At 56.8% G+C, this 15,857-nt stretch overlaps 5 protein-coding genes across 5 annotated transcripts; 2 read left to right on the top strand and 3 right to left on the bottom strand.

Annotated features, from left to right (window-relative positions):
• Positions 1 to 506: 506 nt before the first annotated feature.
• IE81DRAFT_304651 (hypothetical protein) lies at positions 507 to 7,375 on the bottom strand. Its single transcript, XM_025512306.1, has 4 exons — positions 7,000 to 7,375; positions 6,753 to 6,891; positions 6,410 to 6,618; positions 507 to 6,315 (listed from the first exon to the last, which is right to left on the bottom strand). The coding sequence occupies exons 1-4, from the start codon at positions 7,048 to 7,050 to the stop codon at positions 586 to 588; spliced, it is 6,129 nt and encodes a 2,042-aa protein (XP_025367936.1). The 5' UTR covers positions 7,051 to 7,375; the 3' UTR covers positions 507 to 585.
• A 213-nt stretch (positions 7,376 to 7,588) lies between these two features.
• IE81DRAFT_325234 (hypothetical protein) lies at positions 7,589 to 9,488 on the top strand. The gene has a single exon (XM_025514454.1). It carries the CDS (start codon positions 7,838 to 7,840, stop codon positions 8,993 to 8,995), a length of 1,158 nt encoding a protein of 385 aa, XP_025367935.1. The 5' UTR covers positions 7,589 to 7,837; the 3' UTR covers positions 8,996 to 9,488.
• Positions 9,055 to 9,927, bottom strand: IE81DRAFT_203533 (hypothetical protein). Its single transcript, XM_025510898.1, has one exon. The coding sequence runs from the start codon at positions 9,552 to 9,554 to the stop codon at positions 9,114 to 9,116; it is 441 nt and encodes a 146-aa protein (XP_025367934.1). The 5' UTR covers positions 9,555 to 9,927; the 3' UTR covers positions 9,055 to 9,113.
• Positions 9,370 to 12,820, bottom strand: IE81DRAFT_342505 (hypothetical protein). Its single transcript, XM_025515702.1, has 3 exons — positions 11,695 to 12,820; positions 10,948 to 11,626; positions 9,370 to 10,842 (listed from the first exon to the last, which is right to left on the bottom strand). The coding sequence occupies exons 1-3, from the start codon at positions 12,638 to 12,640 to the stop codon at positions 9,609 to 9,611; spliced, it is 2,859 nt and encodes a 952-aa protein (XP_025367933.1). The 5' UTR covers positions 12,641 to 12,820; the 3' UTR covers positions 9,370 to 9,608.
• A 920-nt stretch (positions 12,821 to 13,740) lies between these two features.
• Positions 13,741 to 15,182, top strand: IE81DRAFT_325232 (hypothetical protein). Its single transcript, XM_025514453.1, has 4 exons — positions 13,741 to 14,257; positions 14,467 to 14,483; positions 14,553 to 14,624; positions 14,692 to 15,182. The coding sequence occupies exons 1-4, from the start codon at positions 14,099 to 14,101 to the stop codon at positions 14,900 to 14,902; spliced, it is 459 nt and encodes a 152-aa protein (XP_025367932.1). The 5' UTR covers positions 13,741 to 14,098; the 3' UTR covers positions 14,903 to 15,182.
• Positions 15,183 to 15,857: the final 675 nt, after the last annotated feature.

Genomic DNA, 15,857 nt, shown 5'->3' with positions numbered 1-15,857 from the left:
AGCGATTGGGTACCGAATCTTGAGCGCCAGCGACCTTATGTACAATTGCAGTGGTACATTGGTGGACAGTAGTGGAATGACTTGGAGTACGCTTGAGCGACGAGAGTGTGAAACAATGGACAGAGGAACGTACTCGGCGTCTCTCGAGCGAAAAGGCAAAATGGAAGACCCATGGCAGCATCGAGGCTTCGGAACAAAGTCGAGCAGGAATGCTGCTGCAGCAAGGCTCCAAGAATTTGATAATTTTGATTTTGGACGCGTGTGTCAGCCTAGGTCACGTGTCCGACGACTGGTCGTATGACTCAAGATTTGCTGCCTGTCTCATCAGTCGACGCGAAAAGCAGGCCCGCAGAAATGTCAAAATGCAAGATCAAGATGGGGGCAACATCAGCCCTATATGGAGTCAAAGCATAGGGCAGTCATGGATCGTACATAGGCCACTATGAGGGAAGAGCGACACCAGCAAAGCCATGCGGGGGCTTGGCGACGTTTCTCACACAACAGCTCCCGCTCAAACGGCCGACGCAAATTCTCCAAAAAGCGATGGATTCCGTGAGACCATTGTATGGTGAGAATACGTCCCGGTCATTCCTCTTCTTCGGGTTCCTCTTCCTCATTTACATCGCTCAGACCCTCTTCTTCCACCTCTCCCTCCGCATCATCGTCTTGGTCATCATCTTCCTCGTCCTCTTCACCGTCCCAATCCGGCTCCCAGTCCGGGTCATCCTCGTCATCCACGTCGGCCCCTTCATCTTCGCTCACATTCCTCCCTCCTGGAGATGTGGCTTGACGCGCACGATTGGGCACTATACGATCACCGTGCACGGGGGCAGCAGCTTGCGGACCTGCAAAAGATCTGAAAGTGGCAGCAGGACTGTTCAGGCCCAACGACTGGCCAAAAGAACCGCCGGGCGTCAAAGCGGAAGTGGTAACTTGAGGACTGCTGCGGCCAAAGACATTCGGTGAAGTCGTCGCGAACGGAGTTAGGGACTTGCTGCTGGCCTCTGGCGACACATTTGTGCGACCTAGATTGCCAAAGAAGCTCGAGACTGCGGCAGCGCCCGACGATGCTCGGGTTTCCGGTTTGCTGCTATTGTATCCAGGTGGAGGCGCGAAGCTGAATGCGGAATGCGTCGTGGAGGACGCTTGCGATACCGGAGCGAAAAGATTGTCTCCAGTCAACGACGCCGGGAGTTGCACAGCGGCATTAGTGCGAGTCTTTGATTTGGCGTGCCCTGGGCGGAGATGGCTTCCTGGCGACTCTGATCGAGAGCCTGGAGCAAAAGGGGCGGATTCTGGAGGCAAGGAGAAGAAATCTTTGGATTGTCCTTCACCCCACAGACGAGGAGCCATCTCACGATGGGCGCTCGGCGCGTGCGCTTGGTCTTGAGTGCTCTGATGAGCTTCGCCTGCATGGCGCTTGCCGGGTGCCGTGATCTGGGCCGGTCCTCTGGCTAAGGAGATGTCGAGATCTGCCAAGCTGAACTCCCTTTCATGAGAAGAGGGCGGCGTTTGAAGATCAATGGCCGCGGACGGCACAATATTCAGAAGAGGCTTGGGTCTTGCACGCGCGAAAGCGTTCCGCAACGAAGCGGATCTTCGCTGTTGACTAATGGCCTCTCGCGCGGTTGCTTCGGCTGACGCGGCCGCGTAGGACTTTGTGAATGCGTCCGGGAGTATGTGTTCCAAGTCGCCGCGCATCGATGCGAACGACCCCTCTCCTGAGACATGGACGCTGCGCATCGTCATAGAGAGTGCTGAGGCTTCCGGCGACCTGTCGTATCGATCGAAAATTTCAGCACTCCTGGCCCCCCGACTAAGCTCAAGCTCTGTCTCGAGCTGATCCAGCTCCAGAATTCGTGCGGTCACCGCGGCCGAGAGATTTGTGATGCTCCTACGAATGCTCTCCAGGGACGGTGTTTGGAGAGGATGCCCAGATCCGGATCGCTCCTGGTGGACCTCTCTTTTCAGAGACTCGATAACCTCAGCCAGCTCTTGAACGCGTGTGCGAACGGAATGAATTCCCGCCCGAATCTTATCTTGATTTTGCACGTGCTCAGGCCCAAGCTCTCGCACTCGCAGCAGCCGAGCGTATCCAGCATCCGAGCGCGCTCTGATGAATCGAGATGCCTCTTCTCTCTTCGCCTCTGCCTTGAGCGCTATACTCTGCAGTTCCATCACTCTTCTTTTCCTGCCCTCGCTCTGATCTTCGTACGCCTTGACGTCCTTCTCCAAATTTCTCATGGCGTCGAAGCAAAATGGTAGGTCGCCGAAGGTCCAATGCGGCTTCTCGGCGCCAGAGTGCTCCTCGTCCCAGGGCTGCCTCAGACCCGCTTGGAACGTCGCACATGCTTCGGCTTTACTTCGCAGATATTTGAGCTCCTCCTCGATTGTAAGGTAGAGCCGCAGGCACTCGCCAGCGATGCCAGACTCCTTGATGTCACCGATGGGTGGTGCTGAGAGGGAGCTGCCTAGAAAAGGCGGATGCCTATCCTCATATGCGCTCGTCACTGCACCTCGTGCTGCGTGTCCAATTGGCTTCTGTGATTGTAAAGAAGGTAGTGGCAGCTGAGATGGCGACGGACGATCTTGTGATTCCGCCTTTTGAAAGCTAAAAGCAGACTGCGTAGCGGTGGGCTCCAATTTGAACTGCGGTGAGAGCTGGGGCGGCTGTGCAGACGATGAGGCGGGCGCGCCCCACAATGGCGTGGGAAGCTGAGCACCGGACGCGCCAAATATTGGCCCAGACCTCTCTTTACCTGGTTGGCCAAACAACGAAGAAGCTTCCTTCGATGCGCCCTGGACAGCGCCTGATCTAGCCGGCGCCCCAAATTGCGGTTGGAGGAGAGGAGGTTGTGCCTGAGATCCACCAAACGTCTTGGCTGCTCCGGCTGCGGGCGACTTCTCAGGTGAACTGAACAGGTCGGATCTATTCACTGGCGCCGCCGCCAGCGGTGAGCTACTTCGTGGAGCTCGAGCATTGAAGGCAGAAGTGAAAGCTCCCTTGCCGAAAGAATTCGACGGTGGTTGTGGCTTCGCTGCTTGACTTTGGGGGGCCACGCCTTTGCTTTCGGCAGGCTCGGGTGCTACGGCCTTACTACCGAAGGCACTTGGGTTTGGTGGCTGTGATGCAGCAGGCTTGCTACCGAAAAGAGTGCCGGCATGCGATGTTGTGTTTGGGGGAGCGGCTGCACTCGAGTCCGTCACACTCGCGGAGGTCTTTGCCGTAGCTGGAACGGTCTGCGAGGTAGGCGCGGAGCCCTGAGTAAAGAATCCTGTGGTTGTCACCGCAGCGTCTGACCTCGACTTGCTGTCAGGAGAGTGCTGGGGAGTGGTAGTCTCTGGTAGAGGCGGCGCAGAAAGGACTGCAGGCACTGATGCGCTGGGCGTTCGCGCGCTTACTCCAACGGGAGACACCGGCTTGGCTGCGGTGAACGCAGCTCCTTTCTCGGCCTTGAGAATGTCTTGTGACTGGTCTGCATTTTGTGACGGTTCTTCATCCGCCTCAGCATCATGGCTGGATTCGGTCACGCCTGACTCATGTGCATCGCCCTCTTCTTTGGCTTCTTCAGCGGGCGAAAGTGTTTGTTCTGATTCGCCTTGCTCTGATATGCCGTCGCCAGCTTGTTCACCAATGGTGTACGGCCGCACCTCGTCTTGTTCCGGCTCCGAGATGGTCTCCAATTGAATTGTCTTGTCGTCGAATGGCGAGACAGCAGGACTAGGCGTCGCAGACTCGGAAACGTCCCGTTTCGGACTGTGACTAGGTGTCCTTGCTGACGCTGGCGCTGGTGCTCTCCCTTTAGGGGAGGTTTCTGGCGATGAAAGGTGCTCTTGCACACTTCCATGGTCGGTCACGTGAGGTTCTTGAGTAATGACAGACTGCTGCGACTCGTCACTGCTCGGCGCTGCTCGCACCCCAGAGCCCATGGCATACGGGCTACTAGACAGTGTCGCCTCGTGACTCGCTGGAGGTGAGCTTGGGGGCGACGGTGTATGTTTTCGGCGCTCGTCGGCCTCTTGACTGCGAGAAGAGCTGGGCTTCTGATCGTTCAGGAGAGACCCAAATCCACCAAAACCGAACGTGCCTTTGGACTCTTCCGCTTTGCTCGGCTCCGACTTGGCATCGACTGTCGAAGCTGCACTCTGAGGCGCAGAAGCCTTGTCCATCGATCCTCCAGGGCCAGTCCGGAAACCGGTGGTTTGAAAAGCCAGCTTCGCTGCCGACTCTTTCAAGCCAAAGCTCGGTGATCTTTGACCGAAGGCAGGCTTACCACCGCTCTGAAGAGCTCCACCTTCGCCAAAGATGGAAGCAGAAGAATCGGCAGCCTTCGCACCAAATAGCGGCTTTGCGTTCGAGAAAGCTCCGAATCCACCCATCGAAGGTGCGCCACTTCCAGATGAAGATGGAGACGAGGAACCGCCTATCGACGTGAGAGCGTTGGACGCTGCCTTACTTGCAAAGCCACCACCGGAATCAGCGGAAGACGGTTTGCCAAAGGCAGATGTCTGTCCGAATGCAGTGCCACTGGCCGAGGCACCTTTGCCAAAGGCAGAGGATTGTCCGGAGGACGGTTTTCCAAAGGCAGATGTTTGTCCGAATGCAGTGCCACTGGCCGAAGCACCTTTGCCAAAGGCAGAGGATTGTCCAAATGCAGAGGGCTGTCCAAAGCCGCTGCTACCGAAAGCGCTTGTAGATCCAAAGGCTGGAGCAGCTGATGTTTTGACGTCCGCTTGGTTTGCAAACGCGCTAGGAGGACCAGTGGAAACGGACGGTGCGCCAAAAGCTCTTGCAGGCGAAGAAGACGATCCAGTCTCAGAAGACGCAGATGGAGGGCCAAAGGGAGAGGCCGACTTCGAAGGACTTCCGAATGCCGACGTTGTGCTCTTGCCGAAGGCGAACGGCGAAGATGTTGCGCCCTGTCCAAAAGCAGACGGCGCGCCGAATGCTGTAGCTCCAAATGCGGAGGGCGCTGATGTCTTGCCAAAGGCCGAAGGTGCGGTACTGGCTCCGAACGCTGAGGGCGCGGACTGCTGGCCAAAAGCAGAGGCGGTGCCCTGGAAAGTTGGAGCAGGTGCGTTGCCAAATGCGGACGTAGACGCAGAGTCCGCACTGCTTTGTCCGAAAGAGAAAGCATTCTTTGGCTTCTCGTCCTTGGGGCTCGCGCTACTCGGGCTCGGCGAGCCGAAGGAGAAGCCAGTCGATCCAAAGGAAACGCTTGGCTTGCCAAAGGCGCCAATACTGGGCGGTGCTGGCTTAGTCACTGATGCAGCTCCCTCTGAAGGGACCGTCGGCGCAAGCTGATCTGCGGAAAGAGCCTTCGTCTGCTCCTGTGGGCTTTGCGAAGCTTTTGCAGGCGTTGATACGGACGGAGCTTCGCTTGTCAACATTCCTGGGAAGGCCGCTCCTGTGGTGTTGATGACGTGGTAAGCGAGAAGAACGCCATCCGTGGTGTAGACCAACAGTATAGGACAAGGAGGGAGCTTCTTGGTCCCATCCTCGCCCCTAGCAGCCGCGAGAGGATCATCTACGTTCTCCGTTGCGGACAAGTCCACCGCCAAAGCAACTGGAGCTGTGTCACTCTCTTTGTCGACGGAAGAGAAGGGGAGCGTCGGCCTACTTGTCTCTTCCAGCTCGGCGGATTCCCAGCCCTCCGTCTCTGTGTCGAATGCGTCCGCACGAGAAAGCAGTACGCCGACGTCGGTGGATGCAGACGCAGCTAGGAACAGCAAATGCTTGCTTGGAGACCATCCCTTCAGCGAGACTGCGTATCTTTGAGTGCGCCTTGAAGTGTCGCCGAATGAGGGTGCAGGATCCAGCGGGAAGCGCAAGTACTGCAACGAGGACGTCTTGGGGTTCCTCAAAATGGCGTACAGCGTCTCTGAGTGATCTGGCTCGTCGGCTGAGCCAGACGAGATAGTGTTGTACGTAGCCACAAAGACGTTGTTCTCAAGCCAAGAGAGATGAATGATTCCCATGTCCTGCGCCAAGTCTGTTGGAGGTCGGATCCGTTCTTTGATCTCTCCCTCTGGAGTGAGTTGAACAATGCCTCCATCGGCCAGGCCTAGGGCAATCTGTTTTCCTTTCGTGCTCCAGCACGCGCTCAAAATGGCCGATCCAACATTCAGCGGGGCGCCCCATTGTCCGCTCCGCATATCTAAGATGCGTGCTTGACCGTCTGTACCATCCGAAGCGTCTGCTTGCCTCTCGGCGTAAAGAACGACACTTAGCTCTGCGCGCTCTCCAGGGTTGGCGGCCACCTCCAAAAGTCCCAAATTAGCTGCCGGAGGCTGCAGCGTGTGCGTAGCTTGCGACTAGAATGGTTAAGACGCGATCAGCTTGTGGCCCACCCGTAATCTAGGCGCAAGGCCCGCTTCGTCGCAATACATCATCCTTCCTGCGACTCACATTACCATCGAGCGCGTGCTCCAGAGTCCAGATTGCCAGCGCCCCATTCTCCAGTCCAACGAGAATCCTTTCATCATCATCGGCAAATCGGAGGAACGAGACGGCAGCCGGTGTCGGTATTCTCTGGATAGGCTGCGGCTCCACCGTCGTGTTCTTCTTCGATTCGCTAAAGGTTGACCGTAGCGAGCTGAGAGCGTGTATAGCTAGACCTATTGTTAAGGGAGTGACAGTGCAAGTTGTCGGGAGACGTGTAAGACAGGGCTATATCTCATGCCATCACGCTCGCTTGCGTCCCTCCACCCCGATCCAGCCAACGTCAAGCCACGTGGAGCGCTACACTCACCTTGATCAGTGGCAGCAACAAGCAGTCCTCTGCGCGACGATACTGCCAAGAGATTCACTGATGTCCTATTTGCCTTGACATCCAATGGCTTTGATAGCCGTGCCTTGACGCCCAAGCTAAGTTGACGCAGGGTGAGAAACTGCGACGTCCAGGACAAGAAAGGGGCGTGCATCAGCAGTCTAAACGCCGTTGTAGCGCACGTTCATTTACTGCATGTGCGATGCTCGCATTTGAGCTGTCAACTCACCTCGGCTTCATTCTCACCAGCTTCTCCGACAGAGATTGAATAGTCCGGCATCTTGCTCCACACTCCGCCGGTGTTGCGATTCTACTCGGTCTTCGCAAGCCTGCACAGAGGCTTCCTAAAAGAATCCCCAGCTCCACTTTTACCTGCGCATTGAAGAGCGAGATGCAGCAGATGACGGCGGACGATTTGCGTCCGAATGACTGATGAGGAAGAGTGCACGCGATGCTGAGAAGGGAGGACACCTCAGAGAGCGACCGAGGGTGCTTGCTAGCGAGATGTCCTGGCGCAGGCGCGAGCTCAGCTTCCGCTTCAACCCAAGCTCAAGTTGCTGACGACACGAGGATGGAGAGGCCGACATGAGGAGTCAAAGCCTTGAGCGAACGAGTTCGTCGAGAGCAGCAGCAGGTCTGCGTGATGGGAAATCATGAGTGGGTGGGTGCATGCATGGCTGCTCAGCATCCTCGAACGCGTTCGACGTCTCGTACGGAAAGAAGGACGAGACACCGTGCGGGGCGCTCAGGGCCTCCCTTGATGATGCTCGTCAAGAAGGTGTGCGGCGAGGATGCGTGCATGCTCATATTCACACTCACCTTCATTCACCTGCATTTGCGATGCCAGCTTGACCCTGACACTGACTGATTGCCGGCTGCATCTTACCGAAGTTCACATTTGTGATAGTAGTGTCCGCGGCCCGCACGTCACGTTGCAATCATCAGCAAAGCTCCTTCAAGATAAATGTTTACAAGCACCGCTCATACACACGTCAGGCAAATTTGATGATCTTTGCCTGGACACCATTTCTGCAACACTACGACCGCGCGTGCAGCGATAGCTTGCCATGGGCGGTCAGGATGAAGCGGCGTTCGCTCCTCCCATCGCACCGAGCCTCTCCCTCAGCTCGCCTGACCGTTCGGACCAGCAATCGACGGGCGCATCTTCGCTTCCAACAGGTTCCACATCAAGCTCATCAGAGCCCGCTCTAATTTCGCTCCCGGCTTTTCGCATGCTCGCACTCTCCAATCCCGTGCTGGAAGCCTTTTTCGAGCGTGATCTTCCCAGTTCTTTCGCGCTCCTTCCTCCAGCAAAAGGAAGTAGCGGGAAGGATATCTGGTCTCAAGCTGGTAAACGGACATTGCCTGCTACTACATCTTCAGATCCCGTGGATGCACCACATGCCGCTGGCAGTGAATCGTCGAATACTTCCTTGGGCAAGAAAAAGTCGGGATTGTCTGGTGCTGGTGGGATGGCGAGCGGATCGGCCGGATACAGCGTGGCTCCTCGATCGGGCATGCTGGGCTCCCTCTTCTCCACGCTGCTCGGAGAGACCGAAGCTGAAGCTTCTCTCAGAGTCGCTCGTCTCTCAGACACAGTCGCTGGGGCTTTGGAAATTCCCAAGACAGTCAGGGGCCCACTTCCCTCCTTCGCTGCTCGGAAGGGCATGAACCGAACGCTAGATGGGAGAGAGGCAGATACAGATACTCTCAGGGAAGACGAGAAGAGGCGCAAGGCCGACTATGAGGGTGGTCTGCATTCTTCTGAGAAACGCGATGCGTTTGCGCACACCAGGGTGGGTAGTGCAGAGACTTCACAGCAGGATCACGCCGGGCCCCTTCTAGCCAGACCACAACGACCGAAGCCGGACAAGAGACAGTCTCTGCGCGGGACGGACATTATGGGTACAGGCGAAGGTTCGGCGATGCACGCGATCGCAGCAGCCACAGCTTCCTTGCGTCGCACCCCTTCGCACGCCGATATGGGCTTCAGCGTAGATCAGCCAGGTGTGGAAGAGGAAATGGACGATCACGAAGTGGATCATGCCGGTCAGATGTTGAGCGTCGAAGGGTCAACGACTGAAAAGACGAGCGGAATACCTCAAACTCCCGATACGGATAGGGATAGAGACCTTGCCAATAGCCTGAAGCGGCTCAGCACTGCGCACGTTGACGGGCTGAGCTTTGACGTGGCCGAACACAGCGACACGAAGGATCAAAGGTGAAATTTTTCGACGGCTCATTCTGTAAGCATCCAGACGCAACGCGTCGCGACACGATGAGAGAGGATTCTTGGTGCAAGCCCAACCCATCATGCACATGACAGCCGGATGCTGCGCCAGATCACGTTCGTCGCGATCGACGAGAGAGTCTTGGCATAAATCCTGGTCTGCAACGGGTCACGTCGAGCAGCAGCTCATGGCGACCATCCAAAGCGACGACAAAGGATACAGCCAGGTACTCGAAACGACGGTGCAATCGCTTGAAGAGCTTCGCGATGACACACCTTTCACGCGGTAACGCATCAGGCCATCTGTCTGTGTGTAGCGAATCACAGCAGACGCGACGCATATATTTGCGAATCACAAGACGAGTCCTTACAGCAATGATTGGGCAGTACTTCAGAAACATGTATCGTATTAGTACAACAAGATCATATGGGGGTCTGATCAGAAGAGCAACAGATGTAGGTCGATTGTCCACGCAAACCAACCCATGCTCGACGCTGCGCGCGGATCGGACGTGTGAATGGGGTGGATATTCTGCGGTACAGTAGTGGTCCATCACGATCTAGAGAAAGACGTCTGGCAGAACGAGGGTCGGGCTCGTATTGAAGATTCAAGCAGAAAGACCGTAAGCGGGCAGACCTCCGAATCTCTGGTTGAACCTAGCCAATTCGCGCGAGAGCTCTTCAACCAACCTCATGCTCAGCGGTGTGTCTGAACCGGAGCCTGGGAGCGATGATTCGTTTGAGCTTGTGTTTGCTGATGGCTCAGCGTGCGCAGTGGCCGTTGCAGAAGGCTCTGTAGCCGTCGTAAGGCCAGCAGAGCTTCGGAGCTGCTCCTGGGACTCTTGTCCTGCTGCATCTGCTCCGGCTGCATCAGCAAGTGCATCTGACTTTTCCCGAGGTGCGCTGCCCTCCTCTTTAGAAGCATCACCCATGACTTCTTTGCCATTGTTCCTATCCGCCTCAGCTTCTCTTTTTCCTACTTCTGCTAAGAGAGCAGCGTCTCCGGGCAGCGAAATCTTTATGCCCAGCAACCTGGTCCTCCGCGATCTCTCCACGGCCTCCACCTGACTTCTGGTCACGTACTCTCCAATGTTGCGCACTCTCTTGCGCATCTCTCCTAGCGTCATTCGTTTGGGGGGGAATCTGATTTTGGTCCGTGGCTCGTGGAGCGTTTGCGAAGTGTAGGGCATCGGCTCGATAACTGGTGCAGATGAGCCCTCTGCATCATTGCCACTCGCCTCTTTGTTGGCTGCACCGCGGCTTCCGCCAGACCTCGGCACGCCTTTGGTGGCGAGGGGTGGATGCAAGGACAAAGCCTCGGAGCTGTGTCCGCTCAGCAAGTGCGCAAGGTGAAACAGATGCTCAGGCATGCCCAGATTGCCTCCTGGCTTGATCGAGTCCAGGTGAGGTGTTGGTGTGCCGGTTCGACTGATTCCGGACTGATCCCGGAGGGCGGCTCTCCTTGCACCTCCGGCAGCCTGATCGGTAGCGCGCTGCTTGTGAGGGCTTGGCGAAGGAGACTCTGCACCAGACTGTTGCGGCGTAGCCGAGCTGCTGGGCCCTGCACCGCCTGCTGCGTAGACAGCGGCGGCAGATGCAGCGGCCATCGCTCTATCTTTCGCTCGATAGGTGTATTGATTGGGATGCTTGGGCTTGGCTGCGCTCGAGGAGGAGTCCTCAGGCCCACCTTTTTTCGCCGCGCCCTTCTTTCCAGACGATTCTCCCACGGGCGAAGCACCGCGTGCTCGATCTTCGGGCCCAGGGCTGTTGCCACCGCCGACCTTCCGGCGCTTGTGGTCGGCAGCCGGTTCGTCAGCGGGAGAAGGCGACCGTGATGGCGATCTGAGATGACCAGAAGAGAGGAGGATCATCAGCAGCAGTTCGCAGTGGCATCCAGGGACGCAGCACGTATGCAATATCTAGACATGGCCCGATCCAGGTACTTACGCTTCGTTGCGCCCACGCTTGCGCTTGTTGCCTTTGCGGTCGTCCTCGTCCATCTTGTCATTGCCCTGTTCGTCCCACTGTTCATCCTCATTCAGCAAGCCTGGCGGGATGGGCTCCCATCCGTAAGCGCTATCCCTGCTGTTCATTGTGCTTCGCCGCTTCGGGCTCGCTCGGCCTTGTCGATGGGCCAAATCTTCCTCGCGGCTCTGGCTGCGACCGTGTCGCGTTCCTTGGGCATCTGACGATTGTCGACGATGAGCTCCTCCGGTGCTACCAGGGGGGTGCGTTGGTGAAGGAGGGGACAGGCGTCCGCTGTTTGGTGCTAGGGCCGCAAGCGCCGGGTTGTGCGCTACTGACCAGCCTGTCAGTACCTCCTCCCCAGCCTTGCGCCTTCTTTCGTTATCTGCTGCTAACAGCAGAACCGCCTGCTTCGCCTCCTTGAGCTCCCTCTTTGCGTCCTTGGAATTGAGTTTGGAGAGTGCCTTGCTCGCGCCTTTCTTGTGCGACTTGTTCACAGGCAGGACACCGAGAGAGCGAAGCAGCGTAATGTGCAGCTCTGGTCGGCACTGCTCGCAGAAGTAGACGTCAGGACAGTCGTCCTCGGTGTGCAGGCCCATGCATATGCAGTGTTGCCAGCATTTGCACGAGTCGCATTGAATCATCAGCCCGACATTCTCATCTGCAAGAGCGAGGTATACGCGTAAGCCTCAACGCATGCTCACAGATCGCTGCGAAGAGCTGACTCACCAGGGCTACCGCAAACACATCGTGTCTCTCCTTCACCTCCTTCCAGCTCTTCCCCTTGCCAGTCCGGAGGCAGGTGCTCTTCCTTCTGGTCCACAGGCACGCTTTCAGCGCTCGCGGCTAGCTCAGTGCTCTGCAGCTCCCCCACTCTACTCTCTTGCGCAGGCTCACTGCCTTCTTTGACTTCATCCGTGGACCTGTCTGGGCTGTTGGCAGCTCGACGAGACCTGCGAGGAGGAAGTTGTCCATCTTCACCATCTCCGAAGCTGTGCAAACCAAGCGAAGCGAGTTCTTTGAAGGTGCTGGTACTTCTCTGCCTATGTTTGTCCGAGGCGCTTGCCGGATGAGGGCTACCGCTGCCGCTCTGACGAGTGCTGGATCGCGATGAATCAAGTTTGGCACCATCCGTTGCGGCTTCGACTGCCTCTGCTGCCTCGCTAGCACCTGGCTCGGTGTCAGCCACATGTAGCCTTGCCGCCGCTCCACTTGGAGTTGTAGCAGATTTACTAGAGGATGCTCCTTCTACCTCCATGGGACCAGAAATTACGTCGGCGGTCTCAGCTTTCAGATTTGTGATGCCATCCACCTGAGCATCGTCCACCTCATCCTGCGCAGTGTGTGCTTCCACCTTCAACCCAGCCGTCTCATCGGGCGGTTGGTCGGTGCCGATCGCTGGAGTCTGCAGACCCTCGCTGGTGGTACGCTTGGCGGAGCTTCTCGAGCTTCGGCGAGCCTTGCTGCTTCCTCGACCTGCCCTACCTCGGCCTCGAGGAGCCTTGTTGGATGCGTTCCCTGCATTGGAGCCAATGACTACAGAAGAGGAAGAATCGGGCGAAGGAGACTTGGATGTAGATGTGATCTGAGCAGCTGGAGCTTCCAGATCAGCTCGCGAGACTTGCTCGGACCGAGCTTGAGGTCCAGGAGATGAGAGAGGAGGTGATGTGGACATGATAGCAGCAGCAGAGGGAGGTACGTTTGACGCACAGGCACTCGGTGTCCCCTTGCCTGGCAAAGATGCCCTTGAGTCTCTCAAGATCTGTGGTCTTGGACGAGATCGCGCCGACTAGACAGATCCAAAGTACGTGATGTTAGGCAATCAGCCGGGCGCTTCAAGGCTGGTCAACATCACTCTCGATCCTAACCGCCCGCATACGGTACGATCAGGGATGCTCGCCCTGCCGTGTCTTCATCATTCAGAAAGCGCGCGCCGTGCTGCGCGAAGCTTCTGAGACACGTGACTGTGCCGTCACGTGCGCCCACGCTTTGAAATCGACGCTTTTGACATATCCTTGAAATTCAAGATTTTGATTCTTCGTTTGATTCAAAATTCCTGCTGTTGATTTTCCAGCCAACGAGAGGCGTAGAGGCTTGTCTGATGGTTCCTATCCGGGCTGCGTTCAAAGACCTCGAAATGACACTCTGACTGCACCTCCACAATCTGCAACAGAAAAGGGCTCATGGTGCGTGCCTCTGACGGTACGTGCGACGTTGGTGTGTGTTTGGATTGGGGTGGGGTTGAACGTGTTCGAGTCGAAAGATGACTTTCCTTTTCGTGACTCGGCCGAGACCCAAACGCCATCCGATACGCGCGAATGACGAGCCATATATATACATAGCAGGGTGAGATAAAGAGATACATGTCTCGGTCTCCAAGCAAACTGACATTACGATTGCATGGCTCATCAAAGGACGTGAGTCGTGATCGATGAGTGTGAATTTCGAATCAAGAATCTGAATGCTGCTGCTGGCCGGGTGTGATCGCGCGCGCTTGCCCCCTGGAAAGCATGTAGCGAGTGCGCGCGCGCGTCATTTTGCTGTGAGACACAGCTCAGCCGAGAGAGTCACGCGGTGAGATGGGCCTGGGGCTGCTGTCTACGGGGAGCATGAGCAAGCGCGTCGCCCAAAGCGGCAGGTCGATCGTGAGTACGCTGCGCTGTTGCTGTGTGCACAAGCGTGCGCGTGATGCACGTTTGCGATAAAGTCAGCTAGAAGTGGCTCGTGCACACTGCTGCTGCAGGGTGATTCTTCTTGTTTGCCGTCGCATTTGCGCGTGCTGACGCGCTATACACGCCAAGGTTCGCTGGCGCACATGCAGACAGCCAGGGCAGGGTCGACAACGCGCCGCGTCAGCATGCACGCGCATACACGCAGACAGAACCCCCCGCTCTCCCTGTTTCCCCCCCCGAACCCGCGTTGGTGCATGGCTGCTCCACTTCGCGCGCTTCAGCGAGGCCAACAGGTGTGCCTCCTTCAGGTCCATCCAAGCTCAAGAAGAAGTCGCTAGCCCTGTCTAGGACAACGCTCTGCTCTACCACCAACAGCATCACCAAGCTCACATCAACTTCTGACTCAAGCTCCCCGAACTGGCCATCTATCCACATAATTTCAAGAGGTCGTAACGGTCACAATGGCTGGCGCAACTGACACCAAGAACCAGGAGCTGGCCGAGGCCGAGGCAGTCTCTGCAGAGCCACGCGGAGCTGCCAAGGAGGCCACCAAGAAGCTGGACGAAACGGCAGACGACGATGTCGATGACGACGAGGACGAGGAAGACGATGAGGATTTCGTGAGTCGTCGCGTGACTCGATTCGCAGGCTTCAATTCGGCCATAGCAGAGGAATCAAAGGGAATGACCGGCGCCCAACGGCGGTTGAAGTGTTTCACTTGAAACGCGTGGTACGCGCTCCTGCGTGACTCGCACGCGTCTGCATCCATTTCGTCGTCCTCAACGCTGACTTGAGTCTGCCTTTCTTGCTTCTTGCTTGGTGTCTGTAGGAGGAGGGCGATGAGGAGTGAGTGCCAGTCGCGTCAATATCGTGACGCAAGGTCTATTACTGATTGCAGGCTCTGTGGTCGTGCAGCGAGGATGGTGAGGATGGCGAGGAAGAGGACGGAGATGAGGATGAAGACGATGATGACGAGGAGGACGTAGAGTGAGTCAACTGCCACAACATTGCGCCTCGAAAGGCGAGCTAATTCTGGCTGCCCCTTCTTTTCAAGTGACGAGGATGAGGATGATGCGGTTTCTGGCAAGAAACGCAAGGCGGGAGAGGGAGACGAAGACGAGGATGACGACGACGAGGGCGACGAGGACGAGGAGGATGAGGATGACGAGCCCGCTCCAAAAGCTGCCAAGACCAGCAATGGCGAGGAGATCGACGAAGAGGCTGAGGCCGAGGCTCTAGAAGAGGACGACCTCGCCGAAGATTAGAAGTCCACCTCTTTAATCCTATAGGCGCGCGCACACTACCGTCTTCCTCCGCTCTCACTACCCAAGCCCTGTTAGACTCGATGGACCTTTTGCGCTTCTCGCTCCACCAGCACCTCCGAGCGTTATAAAGCGGATGTGTCTTGCAATACGTCCCACGATTCATCGCCCTAGCGCCAACAATTCTATGTCTGCTCCCCGAATACCGAATACTTTTAAGGAGTCTGCGCTTTTGGCGCTGCATATGCCAAAGGATGGCGGACGATGTGGTGATCCAACTGAGCAGCTTTTTCAGAACGCGTGACCACCTGCCACGACAGAGTTTGCATTCGGTTCCTGCACGAGCCGCTTTTCGAAGGTCGTTGTTCAGAAGGTCGCTTCTCGCCCGATGAGGAAACACACTTCATTCGTCTGACGCTCGCACCCACGACTTAGGGCAGTGCAAAAAGGCTGACCGTCAGCGAGCACCTCTGATCTGAGACCTACTCGTGATTGTTGAGTCCTCGCGCTGGAAACACGAGTCGCGGCTCGCTCGAGCGTCTCTCATCAACTCGTATGATCAGTGTGGATCCTGAGTTGCGTATCGAGGGCCGTGTAGAGATCCTGACACCTCGTCCGCCTTGCATCAATCCTAACTTCTCAAGCAAGACTGGCAGACCGACAGATAAGATCGGAATGGCAGTACACGAGTGTGTGATGAAATGACCCGAGCGCAAAACGAGCATTTAGGGCGCGGCCAGCGGGAAACCCCACCCGACCCATCTTGCAACGGTCGTTGTCGCAGGAAGCTCAAGCTGCCGCAGAAAGGACGTTCAGGAGGATCGTAGGTGAAGCAATAAGAATGAACGAAGTCGAAGTCGAAGACGGGGACGACGGTGAGCTTAGACCTCGGGACGTGCGAGCGTCTTGAGCGCACTCTCATCCGCCCAGCTCGTACGCAAGACCTAGCCGTCATACG

Source organism: Ceraceosorus guamensis (assembly GCF_003144195.1).
Source record: "Ceraceosorus guamensis strain MCA 4658 unplaced genomic scaffold IE81scaffold_57, whole genome shotgun sequence".
Lineage (NCBI taxonomy): Eukaryota > Fungi > Basidiomycota > Exobasidiomycetes > Ceraceosorales > Ceraceosoraceae > Ceraceosorus > Ceraceosorus guamensis.
The sequence above is the reverse complement of the archived record's forward strand: the minus strand, read 5'-3'. Positions and strand labels throughout refer to the sequence as shown.